Genomic DNA, 19,718 nt, shown 5'->3' on the forward strand with positions numbered 1-19,718 from the left:
TCCTTGGAACAGAGCCTAGGGAAAGGCCTTTGTTATGCAGTGAACTAGCAATCGCTGAAGATGAGATTTTAAGGCTTAAGAGTTTAATACTTTTCTTCTCATCAGCTCCCTCCTCTTACTGGCTGTCTTTTACCTCTAAAATTCCGCCGCAATATATCTTCCCTTTCCATATTCCATTAATATTTGCATACTAACTGTTCTTCTGGACTTGCTAGCCCCTCCCGCGGCCTCGTTGCACACGTCTTTCTGTTCAAGCTTAACCTCATGCTCTCCAAAGTCCTAATGGGAAAGTTAACTAACATCTGCATTTCTTCATCCCTTTCACTGGTAAAAACTGGACCATCCTTCCTCTTTACATGTCTTGAACGCTATCAAGATAAGGGTATCAAGGCACCTATCCGACCTAAATTCGCCCCTAGAGCTGCCTCCTTTGATGAAAAATACTCTCCCTTGCTTTGAACTGCCCAGAAGTCCTAGGTCTGGCCAGCAGATAACTCTCGGTAACTGCGTTGCCCAACACCAAAACCGAACTGTCAACACTCATTACCGCCGGAGTACGTGACCTTTCCCTGACCACACCATGACTCCGATATGATAATGGAATACTGTGTGGTGTTTGGAAGTTCATTTTACCTGCGAGAACGATAATTACGGCAAATATTCATTATTTCTTATTACTTAAATATTTCATTAATATTGTTATGAATATTACATCCCTATATTAGAATAGATGTGTGTGTGTGTGTGTGTGTGTGTGTGTGTGTGTGTGTGTGTTTCATAAATACGTAATATGATTTTGAGAGTTAAGAATAAAATTAAAAGGGAAGTATTATAGAGTAGGTTTCAAGGATCTCAGGAAGGGATGAAAAGTTGTATTTTTCTCTCATTTTTTCCTCGTCTCTTTTTGTTTCGATCCTTACCACTTGCCCACCCTTGCTCTCTCCACATCTCCCATCCCAGCCGACGAAGGGAGGTAGAGGACACACACACACACACACACACACACACACACACACACACACACCATGGCTGCTCATTGATACAAGCCGATGTTATACTGTCACACAGCACTAAAGCAGCCTTAACAATCAATTCTGAACACTGCTCTTCATTTTTGTAGGCATTAAGTTTTGGTTGAAGGTCAATCATTTCACGAGCCATTCAATTTGGTGATAGTGTATGTTGTCACATGCTGGTAAGTGCTTCGTCCAATATTGAACAAGGTCAGAGTGTTACCAAATTCATTTTCTAGGTGCCTGCGAATGTGTTTTTTACTTGATTTTTTTTTATCTCAATTCCTTCCTCTTGTAGATATGATCCTAATATCACTGTTAAGTCATTCAGTGGGATCAAAAAAGGATACTGAAGATATTTGTTCGAATATATTCAAACAACCATTGCAAAGCCTTTTTTTCAAGCACAGCATAATCGTTCTCGGATTTTTTTATCTTGACTCAAGTCTTTACGTGAATAAGTATATAATTTATAACAAGAAGCATGGTAGTGTGCTTCAGCTGCCACAATATCCCTTGATGTAATGGCAGTAAGTTTTTCATCACAATTCTTAATTGCAATGTCTCGAATAGTTTTATCTGCTCTCATTTCAACAGCTTGGATCAAAGGTTCTCTGTTGTGAGTGCCCTTTACATGATACGTGGACTTTTTCTCACAGAAAATGCATATTTTCTCATAGACACGTGAAGGTTCTTGAGTAGTTCTTGCCGTAATGAATGTACAGTAGAACAACTCTCACCCTCATTGCATACTGGACTCTCTGATTGTCTTTGTAGCTTGACAAGTGCTTTTTGTGTGTGAAAGTCGATCTGCATTTTCGATGGTAATGTATATTTGGCACACAGTCCTCTTTTACATTTAGTGTAGTGATAGGCTTGAAGCAACGAATTTTTGCTGCTTCATGAAGTACTTTCCACGATCTCAAATCCTGTAGGTCAACAAGCACGTCTCTGGGTGAGTTATTTCCACATATGATGCATGGATCCACCTTACGTTTCTTCTGTGATGTCTGCCATGTTGTCCATTGGTCAAGACTCTAAAACAAGAGGAAATATAACAATCATTAAAAGGGAATAATATATGTTTAAAAACTTCCTGTTCTGCTAATGTTGATATCAATTGGTTATGGGAGAAATCTTATGTTTACTGATGTTGTGAAATTCTCAAAATTGACCCTTTTTTATCCCATTTATCTCCTCTTTGAACCGATAATATGTATAAAAACCGTATGTATTGTACACCAAAAGATGCAGAATTTCAATACAAATAAAAAGAGACCAACTAAACATTTCTGTAACCTATTGTTGAAGAACTAGAGTATTTTTTTCTGAAATCCAAATTTTCGGGGAAAATTTGTCAGTGAGTGTATAATAAAGATTGCTACTTCATAGGTATTTAGCTACATTGTTAGGATGGCCATTAACCATTCTCGAGCACCTTAGACATCCACCTAACTGAAAATACACATGGAATTTATTCAGCTCTTTGGTACCCAAATTTTGTCCAGCTCACAGACTATAAATTGATCATCGTTATGGAATCTTTTAGTCATTTTATTGTCGAAGCAATCACATTTTATTTACCCCTTGCATTGGTATACCCTGAAACAGACTTCCTTCGTCTTATTCCATCTTTTCTTTGACTTAAAGAAATTCTAATTAAGAATTAAATCCGCCACAAGATCCATTGCAACGAAAGTGAGTGTCCTCCGCTCCACGTGACGATGACTTGGGGGGGGGGGGGGGGCAATGAACAGCCAAGGACTCCAGGCTTATGTGCTGGCCACGGGCCTTTATAATTAATTTGATCGATATGGAAGTGATCGGCTACTGGCCTGCACGGTGAGATCAGAGTTGGGTTACTTGAATTCTGCTGCGGTGTACTCAGTGCACCATAATCACCATAATCTCCGTTACTTTTTGTCTTACTCTCACTGGCATAAGAATGTTCTTTAATTCGATAATGTTACCTTTCTGGCAGGCTTCCCGGGCATCCGTCGGGCCCGCGTGCACCCACATGCAGGACCAGATAAAAAGCACTGTGCTCCACATCCTGTCGGCGCGGGTAGAGCTCTCTTGGAAGAATGTGGCTCCAGTCTACTCGTTTAAATAAAGCCGTAGTTGTGTCTAGCGATAAATTAAGCTCTTAAATGTCGATAATATCCATTAATTGGAAGACACACCAAAATGTTTTTTGTCGCATGATGGTCCAGTCTTTCCTGTCTGTTCTCCTTGAAGTGGTCACCCTCCGGCTGTGGCTCCTGCGAGCTTATCTAACCACCAGCTGGCTTGAGCGACGCGCAAAATCATTTTTATTTTATAAGCACAGCGGCTCCGAGGTGTAAAGTAGCATGCTGTTTTGTGGCCGTTGTCGATGTATTTGTTGTTGTTGTTGTTGTTGTTGTCAATATTATTAGTTATTATTATTATCATTATTATTATTATTATTATTATTATTATTATTATTATTATTATTATTATTAGTTATTATTATTATTATTATTATTATTATTATTATTATTATTATTATTATTATTATTATTATTATTATTATTATTATTATTATTATTATTATTATTATTATTATTATTATTATTATTATTATTATTATTATTATTATTATTATTATTATTATTGGTAGTAACAGTAATCGTAGAAGTAAAAATAGCAGTAGTGTGGCTGTTGTAACGGTGCCTTTGTCTCGTCCATTTCCTGACGCCACGCACACAATTACCCTTCTTCCTTACTTTCGATTGTTGACAAAAAGAAAAGTGAAAGTTGGTTGCGTGGTGGCGGTGGTGACGGACAGGACGGGACAGGTCAGGTGCAGGGTTGTCCTGTGTCCCCCTACCGCCAAGGTCACCGGATGCTAAGGCACTCTTCCTCCCCTTCCTTCCTGTCGACCTCCTTTTCCCTGGCACCTGTTTTCCTTTCCCTTGGCAATCCCTTACCTTCTCATACATGTCTCCTTTACCTCCATGGTCGCCCCGCGCACCTGGAGGAAGGGTGTGGTAATTAAGAAGGGCGTAAAGGGGTGGTAGATGGTCGTGGCAGGCGGTCTTTTGTTACGTCCAATACTTAGGTCATGCCCTTCATTTTATAGTATGGGAAGCAACTTAAGGGCAAAACTAAATAAAAGCCAAAAAAAAAAAAAAGTCCGCTGTGCATTGCTCCTGTCAAAAAAATGTCGAGATGAGTGGCCAAAAGAGAGGTCAGTTTCGGAAGATGTGTCTTGATTTTCTTTCTTCCATCATACGTTTGATCGAGTTGTCAAGGACTTCTATTGAATTAAATAAGAGTGTTTCGGCCGCCGCATACTATATAACTAACAGGAAAACCGTCACCTCCAACATTATCTAAGTGAAATTCCTCCTCCTCTGACATTTGGCTCAGGACGATGCACTAATGTTATGTAACTCTCTCTCTCTCTCTCTCTCTCAGCTCAGTTCTTTTTATTTTCTCTTCAGTATTCCAAGATACCTTTTAATTATTACGACAGGTATCTTTAAAGTGTCGTCACCTTATAAGAACATAAGAACATAAGAACGTAAGGATCGAGTCTGCAAGAGGCCGCCGGTTGGCTTATACCTACTTATATCGCAATTCTGATTTTGCCTTGGGTGGACATAACTGCTAGGCTGCTTACATTGAAGGAAAAAATCGGTTATGCTTCTCTATATTAGACTACGTAGGAATTTTAAGTGATATGCGATACCTGTTTCTCTGGCCCTCCCTCTCCTCCCCCACCCCAATATTTCGATTCCTCTTCTCCATTTTGTAAAGGCTCCGTGTAGATTTATTATAATATTCCCTTCAGACTTGCATGATATTGATAAATCTAACTTATTGAACCCTGTCACATTATGGTGTCGAGTGTCGACAATAGATGCCTTAACGTGCACACCAGCAGGTACACCATAGCAACTCCTTGGTACCCGCCCATAATGAAGTGTAACCATAATATTACGAATCTTATCATATCCCTCACTGCATAGTAATATTTATACTGTACATATGTTTCTTAATTGTATTACTGAAAATGTTTTGCCTTGGGGTTGGGATGGCATGTTCCTCCCGTCTCCTTTATTGTGCACCTTTCCAACAATAAACCATCAATCTATCAGTCATTCCTGTGTGTAAATGAGCCCTTACAGATACTAATGCATGATATTGCGACACGTTTTGCAGGGTGCGTGTAAATTTTGGCCATTACAGGCAATGTGGCAATACCTGCAGCCGCGCACATAGAGGATCGACATCGGTATTCTCAGACGCTTTCTCTCTCGCACATCAGCTATTTCCAAAGGCCAAGAAGGAGATTATTTGGGTTCTCACGAGTATTTCTTGAGGTTCATGGTACAGAAGAAGGCTCAGTCTATCACCAGGGATATTAAAGTACCACTAGGGCCGTTAAGCTATCCCTGGAAACGCCCAAAACTACAAGGTGTGGTGGATCGCGCGTCACTTGTTCTTCGCTCCAAAACATTCCCTCGTCTATACTCCCCGTGCCTGGGCTGACGAAACCGTGCGGCGGCCAGCGTGCTGAGGCTTGAAGGGCGGCGCCATGGCTGAGGAGGAGTGTGTAAGTATGCGGTGGTGTGGGGAGGGCGTGGTGGGCAGGGCCGTGACGGTGTTGGGTCAGCTGGGGTCATGGGGTGGACGGGAAGGGCTCCAGCTGGTGGCCCCTCCTTGGTCACCACCTGTCCCCCGCGAGGCCTTGGCCCCCGCTTTTAGGTTTCATTAATATGCGTTATGGCACTGTTTGTGTTGTGCCTGTTGGATGCTATGTGTCCAGCATGGCAACGTTCGGTTGAAAGTTGCGGCCACTATTTTGTCACGAGCCTAGACAGCCGTGGTTATGTTGGTCATCGTCGTTGTAAAACCCGTCATCACTGTCACATCTCTGCCCTCGTGGTTGCTATTTGGGAGTGTAGGATAATATTGACAGGAAGGTAGCCGCCTCTTGTGAAGTTTATATTTACAATATGGATTCTTATTAGGTCCATCCTTCACAAAGTTATTACTTATATAGTGTTGTAATTTGGTTTCTGAAAGTAATGCAGTAACTAATAGCTTGGATAATATTCACGAAAGCATAGCCGATAATATTCACGAAAGCATAGCCGCCTCTGGCGGCGGCGGTCCAGCTGGTGTTGCGAGAAATACCTCCTCGCAGAAATAATTTGCATATTCATGGGAAGGGCCAGGGGGGGCTGTGCCCCCTTGGTTAGGAGGTTATGTAAAGTTTGGTTTGAATAGTATAAATACGCTCCCTCACCCAAAACCCTCGATTTCCCACGAGTGACCAAGTTGAACCTCTCTGCGAGCTATTTTGCGGCAGTGGGTCCTCAAAAGGTATTAAAAAGTCAATCATTTAGTGATTTCCAGAGAAAAATACTATCTCAGTGATAAACAGCATCATATTTTTTCAAGAAATTAGCAGTCAGCATCTCAAAATTAGTAGGCTACATTGTGTAGACTCTCAGCTGTTCATCCCCAATTTTAGTCTGGTTCATAAATGGATACATCGGGTAGGCCTAGGTAAATAGGCGCACCTAACATCACTGTAGCCGATCCAGGATTCAGTACGTTTCCTAACTAGTAGTAGGTAGTCTTATAATTGTATTTTGTAAAGAATCATTATATTTAACCAAAAACTAACTTAAAATTATGAGTATTCTTTTTCTTGAACAGGACATTGAATAAACAACAGAACAATAATATGAAAATATGTATAGCCACCGTTGCCAGATTGTTGTACTCAGAGCATAGTATTTATTGGTTACTGAAGCCTAACTATTGCTAAGAAACATCAGAATCTATCTCTTTTAACGATAACTATAAATGAGTTTCGTTATTGGAGCCCAGAAGACAGTTTAGGGGTAAGAAGTCGGGGAAATATAATCGGCTGAGCACGACAATCTGGCAACGTTAGGTCTGTAGCCCCGAGGACCGAGGCTGTTCCCACGCCATTTTGCGGGTATCAGATACCATAAATAGCATATTTTTACTGCGCAAAGCAGGTGATGTCACTTATTGTGACTTCGTGAGCTTTCATATTTATCTATTTGTGTGTATTTCATGGTGGCAAAACTTACATTACCTAGTTAAATACTAGTTTCATTTTTACTAGTGACACGAATTTGTGACTGATTTTCACAGTAGAATTTCACTCTAATAAGTGAATCAGACCACAGAAATATTACCAGTGTGTGTATGAATGAATACAAAAATAAGCAGATACTTTGATTTAACTCTAGCGTGTCTCGTGGATCATTAATAAATTAAAACAAAATATCCGGATAGACTACTCTAGCCCACTACCATCTCTCCCGGCACAAAAACAGTCCCTCCTCCAATTTTGTACCCCACATTTGGTGATGTTAGGTGTGCCTATTGGGTTAAACCAATGTCATATTTCCCCTGTATCTTAGGGTAATGGGTTTTTACCCACCACAGGCTCAAGGGCCAATGGGACATGGATGAGCACTAAGGCCATGCACAGCTATAGCATATATTGCAAACTTTACCTTTACTTCGTAATCCTTATTTTGTAGAAGCACAGACTTTCAGTCAATACCTGCAAATTTGTTATACATCACTCTGCTTCTTTACAGATCTTTGACCCTAACCTTAAGAAAAAGAAAAAGAAGAAGACAGGGTTCAACTTGGATGCAGCATTAGCAGAAGGCAGTGGAGCTCCCCCCCCAGAGTCAGCACCAACACCAGAAAATGGAGAGGTGCAGGAAGCCAAAGAGAGCACCCCAGAGATGGACGGTGAGTTAATTGGCATGGTTCATACAACTTAAATTTTCTTTTATATATCATTTATAGGATATTAGATACTATATCAGAGCAAACCTATTGGGGAATAATTTACTTTTGGGGGGGGACTTTTAAAAACTGCATGTAGGTAGATGGCAGCACTGAGGTTCTTTGTTCAGCTACACAAAAAGGCACAGCACTCCCCTGCTCAAATGTATTTTGTATTGAGTCGTACATGTTTACAAAAAATAAGTATTGTGCATAACAATATTTTTTCAAAACATTAAAAAGTTGAAGAATTTGTTTCCTCTTCATCTGCTTTTTCCCAAAACAGAGTAAAGTAGTTTCGTGGTTGTTTCTGACTCCACACCCTGTTATATAGGAGACAGGATTTTACATTTAGTGAATGGAATGTAAGTGCTGTACGTAGCCTATATGCCGTAAGTGAATGGTGTCTAACCAAGCAAAGCTCCATTTTAGTGGAGATAGACGGGTGATGATATCTCCTTATAATTTTTTTTCAGACATGGAGGTGTTTGGTAAAAAGAAGGGAAAAAAAAAGAAGAAGCCCTTCAGCATGGATGACATGAGTGAGGCATTGCCAGAGAGCAAGGACAATGGAGTGGCTGTTGGAGAGGATCGGGAGCCCCCGGCCGTCCAGCCTGCTGAGGTGGACGACTTTGACCTTGACATGGATTTCACCAAGGCCAAGAAAAAGAAGACCAAAAAGAAGAAGGTGGTTCTTAATGACCTTATAGCCAAGGAAGATATGGTAGCAGATGCTGATGACGCAGAATTGGGTAAGTCAATAGACTCTACCGTTCTTGCCTATGTCTCTGTAAGCATAAATCTCCTTATGTTCTTATAGAGATAAAATAACTCGTATATTGGCTAAAGCATGCCAGGACGCAGTATGCGCGTCCTCGGATATGGTACAGGGCACGCAAGGACGCAGTATACGCGTCCTCGTGTTGAAGGGGTTAAATGAAATAAAAGCTTACTGATGCGACAGAAAATGAAAACAACCAGATTAGAGTCTTGTATCTCCAAAAGAACGTCATGTGATATCAAAAGGTCAGGTCATGAGAAACATGATGCTAATTTAAGATGACTTTTATCTACACAGGCTTACCATGAAAGTATCAGTACTTTTATAGTTGGTGCCACATAACAAGTTAACTGATACCAAGTCTGAGTCCTTCCCTAAAAGTTTTTCTGTGCTAAGTAATGTGACACTGACAATAATAATTATAAAGGCCGGTTGGTACCTATGGATTATTATGGTCCATGGTCCTCATGCACAGTTTAACCCTTTCATTGCGAGGGTGAGGAAGGCGACGATCCCTCCAGGTGCACTCGGGCAGCCCAATGGGGGGAGGGGGGTCTCTTTTAACTGCTGTATCTCAAAAATTATTCATCACAGCTAAAAAACAAAAACACCATTGGAAAGAGGAGACCCAGATCTATTAGATTCGGTTATGTATGCCTCTCCTGCAAATGTACAGGTATGTTCAAGGGTGTTGCCTGTGAACACTTATGTTTGTGCGTGCACGATGGCCGTTGATATTGAGGCAACCGAGTAGATCTTAATGGGGTGCTGGCAGGGTAGTATTGCCAACTGCAAAATTTACAACTATTTTGGTAAAAAAATCAGTCAGGTGATTGGTATGCAATAGCTATGATAGCTATGCAAAAATGCCATTGTATTGGACAACAACATCCGCCAGTTACTTGTCCGTAGATTTTCCGCGCTAGGCTGAAATGATTTTCCACCAAATTTAGTGGAAAACCCACTGAATTGGCAATGCTGTGGGGTGAGAAGAGGCTTGTAAAATATTGTTGGAACATGCTCAATTTAAGTGCAATTGGAGGTCGCAGCGAGCGTTCAGCACCGCCAGCAAATGATGCTACTGCTCGCTGCGAGCGTTTAGTAATGAAAGGGTTAACATTGTTTGAGAGAGGGTCATTGCCTGCTGCTGCGGCTCTATGAAGCTGTTGTTGAGTTCTCTGAGGTAATCAAGTAGTGTGTAGGAATCCCTAAATCTCGCCCCATAAAGGTGTTCTTTCAGATTTGGCAACTGATGGGAGTCGTGAGCCAGGCCTGGTTAATAAAGAGGGTGAGGATTAATTAAAACCCACCAGCATGTCCAGCAGCCTGTGCAAGACAGGGGTCCATTCTTCTGACATTGTAAAAAAGAAAAAAGTTACCTTATTGCCAACAAGAGCATTATACCAGCAGAATGGACCACTGTAATGATTTTTCTTTTAACTTAATTACAAATGAACCAATTTGTTTATTACAGAAAAGTAGAGCATCACTTTGCCAGCAAGCAATTTTTGCATGAACCTTGCAAGGAAGTTGGAGTTTGTGGAGCTACCAATAGTCAGTATCAGTTGTTGATAACTGAACTGGAATATTTTCTTTGGTATCTGTGAACTGTACATCTGACTGGCACCTTTTTGGGCAAAGGCTACACTGGCAGCTCCATCATGTTTTGTACCCAGAGACCCCAGGCACTTATTATGCACTCACCTTGCAGAACTAATTGTATTTCTAGTATATATTCTCCTATTCCTTACTTCCTTATATACATTTATATATATAACACAATTTAAGAAATTTATTTATTTAAATGTTTAATTATACCAGGTAGTCAATTTTCATATGGCAAGGAGAGTTGGGTTCTTTAATGCAGATAAATTAGGTAGGAAACTTGGATGGAGATGTGAATAGGTAAACTTTTCCCTGATGTGTATGAGGTGGTGCGTTGAGACACGTTGTATAATTTCCTGTAACATGTACTGCTGGGTAATTTTGATCCTGCATTTGAAGGAAGAATGTCATTGCCTAGTTTCATCAGCAGCCATCCTTCACATTACATTGGTGCATTGTTTTTTCTTGTGTTAAAAATGTGTTATCTCCTAAGAGTTATCAGTTTAACAAAACAATAAGCATATGGGATACCAGATCAGCTTTCACAACCAGTGGAGTTATTCGACTGACTCATTCATTTTATGTGTGTGTTAGAGCGCCGCGCAGCAAGGCTTCACGGCCAAACAGGCGGCGGTTCAAGTCCCATTCAGGCCGGATTCTTTCCGTTGACTAGGAGTGGTTACTGTTCCCCCTTGAGCAAGGGGGATGGGATTTGTGAGGTCCTGGCAGTACCCAGAGATCGGCAATAATGAGCACTTGCTCACGTTGTGCGGGTACCTGCTGGTGAGCGAGTCTAACTCGTGATCAGGCCATGGTGAAAATTACACACACACACACATCTAGAAGGCATTTCAACCTCAATAATGATAGTGCTACTTTCTAGATGATTACCATCATCGACAAAACATCACAACATTCCAACTGACAATAATAAGTTTCATTTTTCATTATTATAATTATCTTATTTACAAATAGTGTATTAACTGAAAGTGGCATAATTACAGTTCAATTTTTGTTAGGTATTGGATTAGACTTTTCTTCATATTGCTTTGTTTATGACTTAATAACAGGATCCCATGCTGCTGAAGAAGTTCAGGTGCATATCCCCACAGCTTCACGCTTTCCTGCTGAAATACCCTAGTTGTGTGTCCAGTTAGCAATGAATGGGGAGAAAATATTGGTGCAAGCATTTAGATCGCTAGTACTGCTTTATTTGCAGTTGTGTATGCCTGGAAGCACTGATGAGTGAGCTGCTACCTGCCCCAAAATTGAGATATTTTGGTCTTGATATTCCCCTCAATCATGTGTATGTTCTTAGCTATGCATGTAATATGGCAGGAGAGGCCTTCAGTTAGGCAGTTGGGGGGGTTCTGATGAAAAAGGTGCATGATGGGACAGACACCAGCAGTCATTCAAAGAATTGACTCAAATTGGTATTTAAAAGATTTACGCTATGAAAATTTGGTAAATACTATTAAGAAAATGTTGAACTATTTCCACTAAATAGATTTGTTTCAGCAGAATTTTTATAAGGCATTATTACACCACAGTGAATTGAAATAGTTGCATGAATGTTTTCTCCATACATTAGAGAAACATGAAAGCTTATTTTTATTGCAAGCACCCCAAACCTCTTAAGTATATTCATTAGGTTACTGCCAACCTCTTCACTGCAGCTTGTAAAGAATTGGCCAACTTTATCAGCGGTTCTTCTTCACTTTGTGAGGGATCTAATGAATTTTGATTTAATGACATCAGAGTTATTTGGATGCCATTGTATGTTATTTCTGTATCACTTACATCTGTGTAGCTTCCTTGCTCCAATGAAGTTAAAGGATTATGATGGAATTATACCATTGAATATGAGAATTAGCTTGCTTCCCATAGCCAGTTAAATGAGAAATTAGAAGTTAATTAAAATAATGTAAATTTTGTGATAAATTTTCAGTAATATTCTTTTTTAGCTTGCATTGTAGTGGTGGTGTTTTGAAATGTTTACTTTTATAATATGATGTTGATTATGTGGCTTAGAGTTATGGTCTGTTTGAATGACAGTGACCCCAACCACCACCTAAGATGGTTATTTGCCTAGCAGTTTCCTATAAATGGCATTGGTATACTAAATGGTCAATGAAACACCTGATTAGAGGTGACAGCCATGTCATAGCTGCAGTGAAAAGGTCAATGACCCTTTCTATGAATAATTAAGCATGATAGCACCCAGTCACTTGTGATCTGCAAGTGTGTCTGTCTGTGCAATCAAATGGTGATGTTTTTTCTCGGCATACAAATGTTTCGTCTAATAATTGTTCTGGTAGGACTTTTTGGCATCAGTCTGGGATAACAGATCTTTAATGGGTGTATATATTGAGGGCTATCAGGAAATGGCATCAAATAACTTAACTCTTTTTTACACATGCATCAGAGGACACAATATTGTCTGAGGAAGTTCGAGGTGAGTCATGTCATAACGCTGTCATTTATTGAAAGCTAAAGTTTTTATATTCTTTGCATTTTTGCTGTATATCTGCCTATGTTCACAATCTCCAAATGTTGCAGCATTTAACTTGGTCACTGAGTACAGCCAAATATTTGGTCACAGCTGCACAACACTGATGGTGATTTTCTTTTTTTAATTTTCTTGGCACTGAGTGTTAGTCAGTTGATTTTTATTATTTACAAAACACCAATTATTATCGTGTGCAGCACTGTGTTTCATAAACAAAGGATTTGAGTTGAAAACTTTAAAAATATAAGATAATTTTGGGAGGGGAGAAGTTGATGAAGGGGAAGGAGTTTAAGTATCTAGAAACAGAACTATTTCAAATTGGAAATATGGAGGAAGAAATGAATTAGAGAGGAGGAAAGAGAAGGCAGTTCATAGGGTAGAAGTTTGAACATGGAGGTTAGTGAGTATAGGTAATTACAAACAAGGAAGACTATGGATCCTTGCCATAGCCATCCTCAAGTTACTAAAGGAAACGGGTCATCATATTTATAAATACATAATTATTTATTCAGCATGAGGAAGCTTTTAGGAATATTACAACATTACTTTCAGACTAATTTGCTCTTGTATTAATGTGCAGTAAACCTGCCCATTGCAGTGGTTGCATCTGAAAAATACCATGAATCCACACGGTCAGTGGCAACATGGCAAAAATTGTTCTGTACATGATGGTAGTGTGATGTGAAGAGGTTTTATTTAAGTATTACCAGCAAACAAACAGAAATTACAAATGTGGAAAATATTCCATTGAAGCGTCTCCATACATTTTTGTGATATAGAGACATGTTACTAAAAAGGTATATGTTTCATCCATAGAATCTGGCGATGGCTGGGTGGGCAGCGAGCGGGACTACACATATGATGAGCTGCTGGAGCGAGCCTTCAACCAGCTACGGGAAAAGAACCCAGAGATGGCTACAGGTGAAAAGAAGAAGTTCATCATGAAGCCCCCTCAGGTATATATTATTGAGAAACACTGCCACTCATAAGCAGCATCTGTAATTTTTCTGTAGTTAATCTGCCGGAGCCGTAGTTTTTGGCCAAGATTTTACTCACTGAAGGGCATCTGACCTATGACAGGTTCTCTTTTTTTCAGGGTGTGTTGTATCTTTATCTACTTAGTACATTAGGATACTCATCCCATGTGAAACCTTTTGTGTGCTGAGCTGAGCCTCTTACATACACCAGGATACTCATTCTCCCTCAAGCCATTAACCCTTTCGATGCTAAATCCTCGCAGCGAGGACTAGCGTAACTTGCTGGTGGTGCTAAATCCTTGCTGTGAGCGCCAGTCGCACTCAAATTTCCCGCGTATGAGAATGTTCCAACACTATTTCTCACCCCTCAGGATTGACAATTCAGTGGGTTTTCCATTAAATTTGGTGGAAAATCATATCAGCCTAGAGCGGAAAAGCGCGGAAAACCTATGGATGATTAACTGGTGGATGTTGTTGTCAAATATAGTGGCATTTTTGCATAGCTTCACCTATCACCTGACTGATTTTTTGACCAAATAGTTGTAAATTTTTCAGTTAGCAATACTGCCCTGCCAGCACCCCATCATCAAGAGATCTACTTAGTAGTTGCCTTATGGCTGACTGTCGCGCATGCATAAATGTACGTCTTCACAGGCAACACCCCACGAACATGCCTGTACGTTTGCAGGAGAGGTTTACATAACCGAATCACATAGATCTTGGCCTCCTCTTTCTAATGGTGTTTTTGTTTTCTAGCTGTGATGAATAGTTTTTGAGATACAGCATTTGAAAGAGCGAGCACTAGTGTCACTTGCTGAATATACCTGTACATTCGCAGGAGAGGCTTACATAACCGAATCTTATAGATCTTGGCTTCCTCTTTCCAATGGTGTTTTTAGCTGTGATGAATATTTTTTGAGATGCAGAGGTTAAAAGAGTGAGCACTAGCGTGGTGGTGCTAAAAGCTCGCTGTGAGCGCCGGTCGCACTCACAGGCAACACCCCCTGAACGTGTCTATACATTCACAGGAGAGTCTTACATAACAGAATCTTATAGATCTTGGCCTCCTCTTTCCAATGGTGTTTTTGTTTTTTAGCTGTGATGAATAGTTTTTGAGATACAGCGGTTAAAAGAGACTCTCCTCCCCCAGTTGGGCTGCCCGAGTGCGCCTGGGGGGATAGCCTCGCTGCGAGTGATTAGCAATGAAAGGGTTAATTGGTTTTGTCAAGCCCTTTGTGTTGGTTCCCTCTATATCATTATTTTGTGTTATTCCATGCAGGAATCCACAGTTTGCTCCTGACTTATATTTTATAAATTATATGAATATTATTTCCTTGATTTACATGCATGTTAATATTTTTTATTTTCCCTTTTTCTTTTTCATTTTGTACTTTCTGGATATCCATTCTCATTTAAAAGTTCATGTAAACTTCTCTTCACATTGGTCATTTCAATTCTTCATCTTTTATATTGTCAATTTTTTCACTTGCTCTCCGTACAGTTTCTTCACTTTTGTTTTCGCCACATATTGATATTTTTCACACTGACATCATATATCATGGGTGACATCACAGCAGACAGGGATGCTTCATCTTTGAAATAAATGCATTCCAGGATCTACTTCACAGTTACCATATTTTAAATACATTTGAATTTTTAGGTTGTCAGAATTGGTTCGAAAAAGACTGCATTCGCCAACTTTGCCGAGATCTGTCGCCTTCTTCACAGAATGCCCAAACATGTACTTCAGTTTCTTCTTGCAGAATTGGGTACCTCTGGTAGCATTGACGGTGAGTCATGCTTTTAGAATTTGTGTTTAGAATAAGTGAATAGATTATAAGGGTAAAGACAGATCTGCAGTTACAAAGTATTTAATTGGAGGAAATGTTTACTACTCTTTGCATGAAATAAGTAAAGTTAATGACATGAAGTTTTCTTGATATTTTGGTTGTAGGCATTTCAGTTATCAAGAAACTTGTGTTTTAATTACATTTGTATTTTATTACAGGTAGTAATCAATTGATCATTAAAGGCCGATTCCAACAAAAGCAGATTGAAAACGTTCTCAGGAGGTAAGGATTTGACCTCTGCAGCATCGACCCTCCAAAATAAAAAAGTTTTGGGTGGGGTCGGTCATTTAGTTACTTTTTTTTCATAAACAGTTAATAACTTAACCTAAAATTAAGGAAAATAACAATTATTTGATTCACGTCTGCCTCAAACATTTTGGGGTCCTCCATCCTTCCTGTGGCGATGGCAATTGCCATCTCATAAGCTCATAACTGGTTATATCATCCACTGCTGCAAGTTGATGATAATACCCCTTCCCCAACCACCAGAAAACCTTGCTGAGTCATCCTTGGATGGGCTAGTACATTTCCCAATGGCAAGAAGTAAATGCATTAGAGAAACTGTATTACCACAGTGAAAAACATCCCAAATGAACACCACTGAGTGGCAGGAATCAAACCCGGGCCTCTGACTAGAAGTCAGGGCAGCATACCGACCAGACCACTGATGGGCTAAAAGGTTACTGCGCCAGAGGCCACTTCTGCGGCCATTAACTGACACCCCAGCCCCGCACTGTGGACATCGGTGGTCTGGTCGGTATGCTGCCCTGACTTATAGTCAGAAGGCCTGGGTTCAATTCCTGGCACTCAGTGGTGTTCATTTGGGAAGTAAATGCATGAAATTTACACACATGCCGCTCCATCGACCTACACGAAAATCATAAATTTTTTGCATGTGATGCTGTAGGGGTTAAGAGCTTGTGCTTCTCATATATTATCCAGTAAATATGTTATCTATAAAAAAATATTATTGTTATTATTATTATTATTATTATTATTATTATTATTATTATTATTGTTATTGCTATTATTATTATTATAGGAAATAGTTTGTGGTTAAGCTTTGAACATTCAAGTATATTTTTGTTATTGTTTGTCAGACTATTTAGCAGAAATGCACACTGATTAATTATTAGGCTTCACATCCTCATAGAAATACAATCCTCCACTGTGATGGGAGTTGTTCCACACCTGTGTCTGTGGTTGTTAAATTGAAGATTGAAGAAAACAGAATTGAGCTTCTTGCCGTGGTTATGAAAGTATGGCATAAAATGGTACTCTAATGGTTTTACTTCTACTTGCTTTGGCTGTACATGCACTAAAAAGTGGCTTTGCTTGCCTAAGTTTGAGTCATGAATCACATTAAATTACAGCATTTTTTTTTTTTTTCTCTCTTTTTTTCACCAGATACATTAAGGAATACGTTACCTGCCACACCTGCCGATCCCCGGATACAATCCTGCAGAAGGATGCTCGTTTGTACTTCCTCCAGTGTGAGCAGTGCAATTCTCGATGTTCTGTCGCTCCTATCAAATCTGGTTTCCAGGTAAGTTTGACAAAAATCTTTCCATTCCCAGGTTGGCTGTTTTCAATTTGTAGATTTACTTTCATCCTTTTTTTTTTTATTTTTTTTTTTTTTTTTTATTATTATTATTATTCAGCTTTGCAGAGGCAGTGTCATAAACAGTTAGGTTCACATGATTTTGTATCCAAGGGTTGCAGCACTGTGCAAAGCTAACCATTGAATTTAGTATACCACATCTTTTACCCTCCAATTTTATTCTTAAATATAATATATTTTTAATGTTGAAATGTGGCACAGCAGTCATGAATATGCCCAATAGAAATGAGCTATACAAGAGGTGCATGTGGTGTGTCAAGATCAGATGGAGAAAGTAATAAACATGTGTAATAAGAGTTGTCATAATTACAAACTTGCATGTGTGTTACTTTAAAGGGAGTGGATTGTGGAGTGGTTAAAGTGGTGAAAAGTAGTACTCTGCGTCTGATATAGGTTGAACATATGTTAAAAATGAATGAAGAAAATTGTGAAAACTGTTTTTAAGGGAGATAGTATATAAAGCTTATATGATTTGTATCTCTTCACAGTTAAAGTGTAATAACTTGAGTTAAATTTCTTTTCAGGCTGTGGCCAACAAGCAACAGAGACAAGCCATCAGGGCAAGCAAGAATTAGGTATCATCTTACTTCTAGGTATAATTTTTTTATAAATACTTATCATATCCTTTTCAACACTCATTGTATTGTGCATTAGGAAAACAAATAACATGTGTATCTCGACCAGATAACAGTATTAACAACCCTTTTCATGTTAATTTGTAATTATGCTTTTTACATAAGCATTGGAGAGCCCCATAATGCATTATCCGAAAAAACAGTTAGTGTATTATAATATAAATTTTTATAAGATGCCTTCAGCCACCATGTAGGGGCTCTCTTTCCCCATATATTGTGTGGTTATCTTCAATTTTCTCACAGCTAATCTTTCCTTGATGTTCCAATTAGGAGGGTTGTTATTTAAAAAAAGCCATGTCCCTTTAGGTTTATTTACATCACCTGTTACTAAAGTAGGCTTACATGTATACATGTTTTGAATGTTGGTTTTGTCTATTATGGAATTGGTTTTAGATTGCTGTTGTTGGTTTTAACATCATATTTTTGTCAGCCATTAGGGAGAACTTGATACTAGATAGATAGGCTCTGTACAATATATGGTTAAACTGGTCATACAGGTAATATTACATTATGTTGTATGACATTTATAATGTTTAGCTCTATCATGGCTGTATTAAAGATTGCATCACTTTAAATGGAAAATTAGCAAATGCATTATCTTAGTCGTGCACTTGAAAATATTTATTGCTTTGTTAACTTGAGGCAGCCTCATTACCCTGCAGCCACACCTCACAGCGAGCGTGTGCGTGTCCAGCGATGCCGCACACCGGTCGGTTACATATACAGGAGTCAGGATGGGAGGATTTTCCATCTTGTACCTAGTTGTTTATTAAAATCACAAATAAATTCTACAAAGAGTTGGATGGTTTGGTAACCAGGCACAGCTGAAACTATTATGAGAGCTTTCGGGCATGGCCAACAGTGTGCATATGCCTTCATCCATCCATTCACACCTACATACATGCAACATCATTTCACCTCATTTCCTCTACCTTGCATGTAAGAGGTCCTGGCTTTTAAAACAAAGATCAATGACATCCAAAGAATTAACTTTGTTCAGTGGAACAGGCCAAATCATTCCATTTAGCAATTTCTTCGTTCTCCTCATTACATTACTTTACACTCCAGAGCCATTCATTGAGTATGATATGTTCATCAAGATATTCCTTTCTCTAACCAGGCTCACAATGCATTTCTAAAACTTAACATTTTGGGCAGAAAGAAATTAGCAAATCGTTGAGTTTCCAGCCCCATCTCGTCTTGGCATTGCCCATAAATACCAACACTGAACACCACAAGACAAAAATTCATTTCAGTGTGTTAAAATGATTAGGAGCAACTTACTGTGACTAAAAACTTCAATTCTGAATAGACCATGAGGTGTTTGTAATCGTTATTCATAACTTGACATTATCTATGGTCACAAACATGGGCCCTGACACAGAACAAGGTCTCACAACACATTGAAGACTGATGTAGACTTTTTTTTTATCTTAGTCTTTACTCCGGTTTACTTTGTTTTGCCTTATAAGCTCCATATTCCCTTAATCAGTTGTATGCTGTGTTCTTGCAGTCTCCAAGTCCTTTCTCAACTATCTAATCAAAGATTGTTGATGCTTTCATTGTAAACATTTTTGACACATCACTTTAACTTTCCGCTTCCTTTCAGCATGATATCACCTCACCACACTTCCCTTTTTTGCCTGTCAGTCAGCTTCTGTACTCTGGATTACCTGCATGCTCAGCATGTGGGAATTCAAGTAGGTGTCTAACTGTTCTCTGTTTATGCAAAATATATTTTCTGTGTAGGATGTGACTAGAACATGATCCCCCACCCAATGAACTTTCCAGTCAGACCTGCAAGTGTGCCCAGCGCTGAATCATGCTGTTGCATTGTTTATATCTTCCATGGGTTTAAGCATCCTAGATTTAGTATTATTCTAGGAGTGTGTTAAGCTGGACAACAGAGGCTGT

The 19,718-nt window shown here is 39.3% G+C and overlaps 1 protein-coding gene across 3 annotated transcripts; it reads left to right on the top strand.

The window, feature by feature from the left end:
* The first annotated feature begins 5,282 nt into the window (after positions 1–5,282).
* On the top strand, positions 5,283–18,602 carry LOC127001479 (eukaryotic translation initiation factor 2 subunit 2-like). Of its 3 annotated transcripts, XM_050866031.1 has the most exons (10): positions 5,283–5,595; positions 7,631–7,790; positions 8,303–8,578; positions 9,848–9,895; positions 12,638–12,667; positions 13,538–13,677; positions 15,359–15,488; positions 15,707–15,770; positions 16,956–17,094; positions 17,694–18,602. In XM_050866031.1, exons 1-10 carry the CDS (start codon positions 5,578–5,580, stop codon positions 17,742–17,744), a joined length of 1,056 nt encoding a protein of 351 aa, XP_050721988.1. In that variant the 5' UTR covers positions 5,283–5,577; the 3' UTR covers positions 17,745–18,602. The 3 variants fall into 3 exon arrangements, with proteins under 3 accessions (XP_050721988.1, XP_050721989.1, XP_050721990.1); XM_050866032.1 differs by lacking the exon at positions 9,848–9,895 and having other exon boundaries at positions 5,285–5,595; XM_050866033.1 differs by lacking the exons at positions 9,848–9,895; positions 12,638–12,667 and having other exon boundaries at positions 5,290–5,595.
* Positions 18,603–19,718: the final 1,116 nt, after the last annotated feature.

The sequence above is a fragment of the Eriocheir sinensis genome, chromosome 21, assembly GCF_024679095.1.
Source record: "Eriocheir sinensis breed Jianghai 21 chromosome 21, ASM2467909v1, whole genome shotgun sequence".
In the NCBI taxonomy this organism is placed as follows: Eukaryota; Metazoa; Arthropoda; class Malacostraca; order Decapoda; family Varunidae; genus Eriocheir; species Eriocheir sinensis.

Excerpts from the sequence above, each read along its gene's own strand:
- LOC127001479 (XM_050866031.1), top strand. Across the intron at positions 12,668-13,537 it reads ATTGTCTGAGGAAGTTCGAG|AATCTGGCGATGGCTGGGTG; the intron begins GTGAGTCATGTC and ends TTTCATCCATAG. Across the intron at positions 15,489-15,706 it reads TACCTCTGGTAGCATTGACG|GTAGTAATCAATTGATCATT; the intron begins GTGAGTCATGCT and ends ATTTTATTACAG.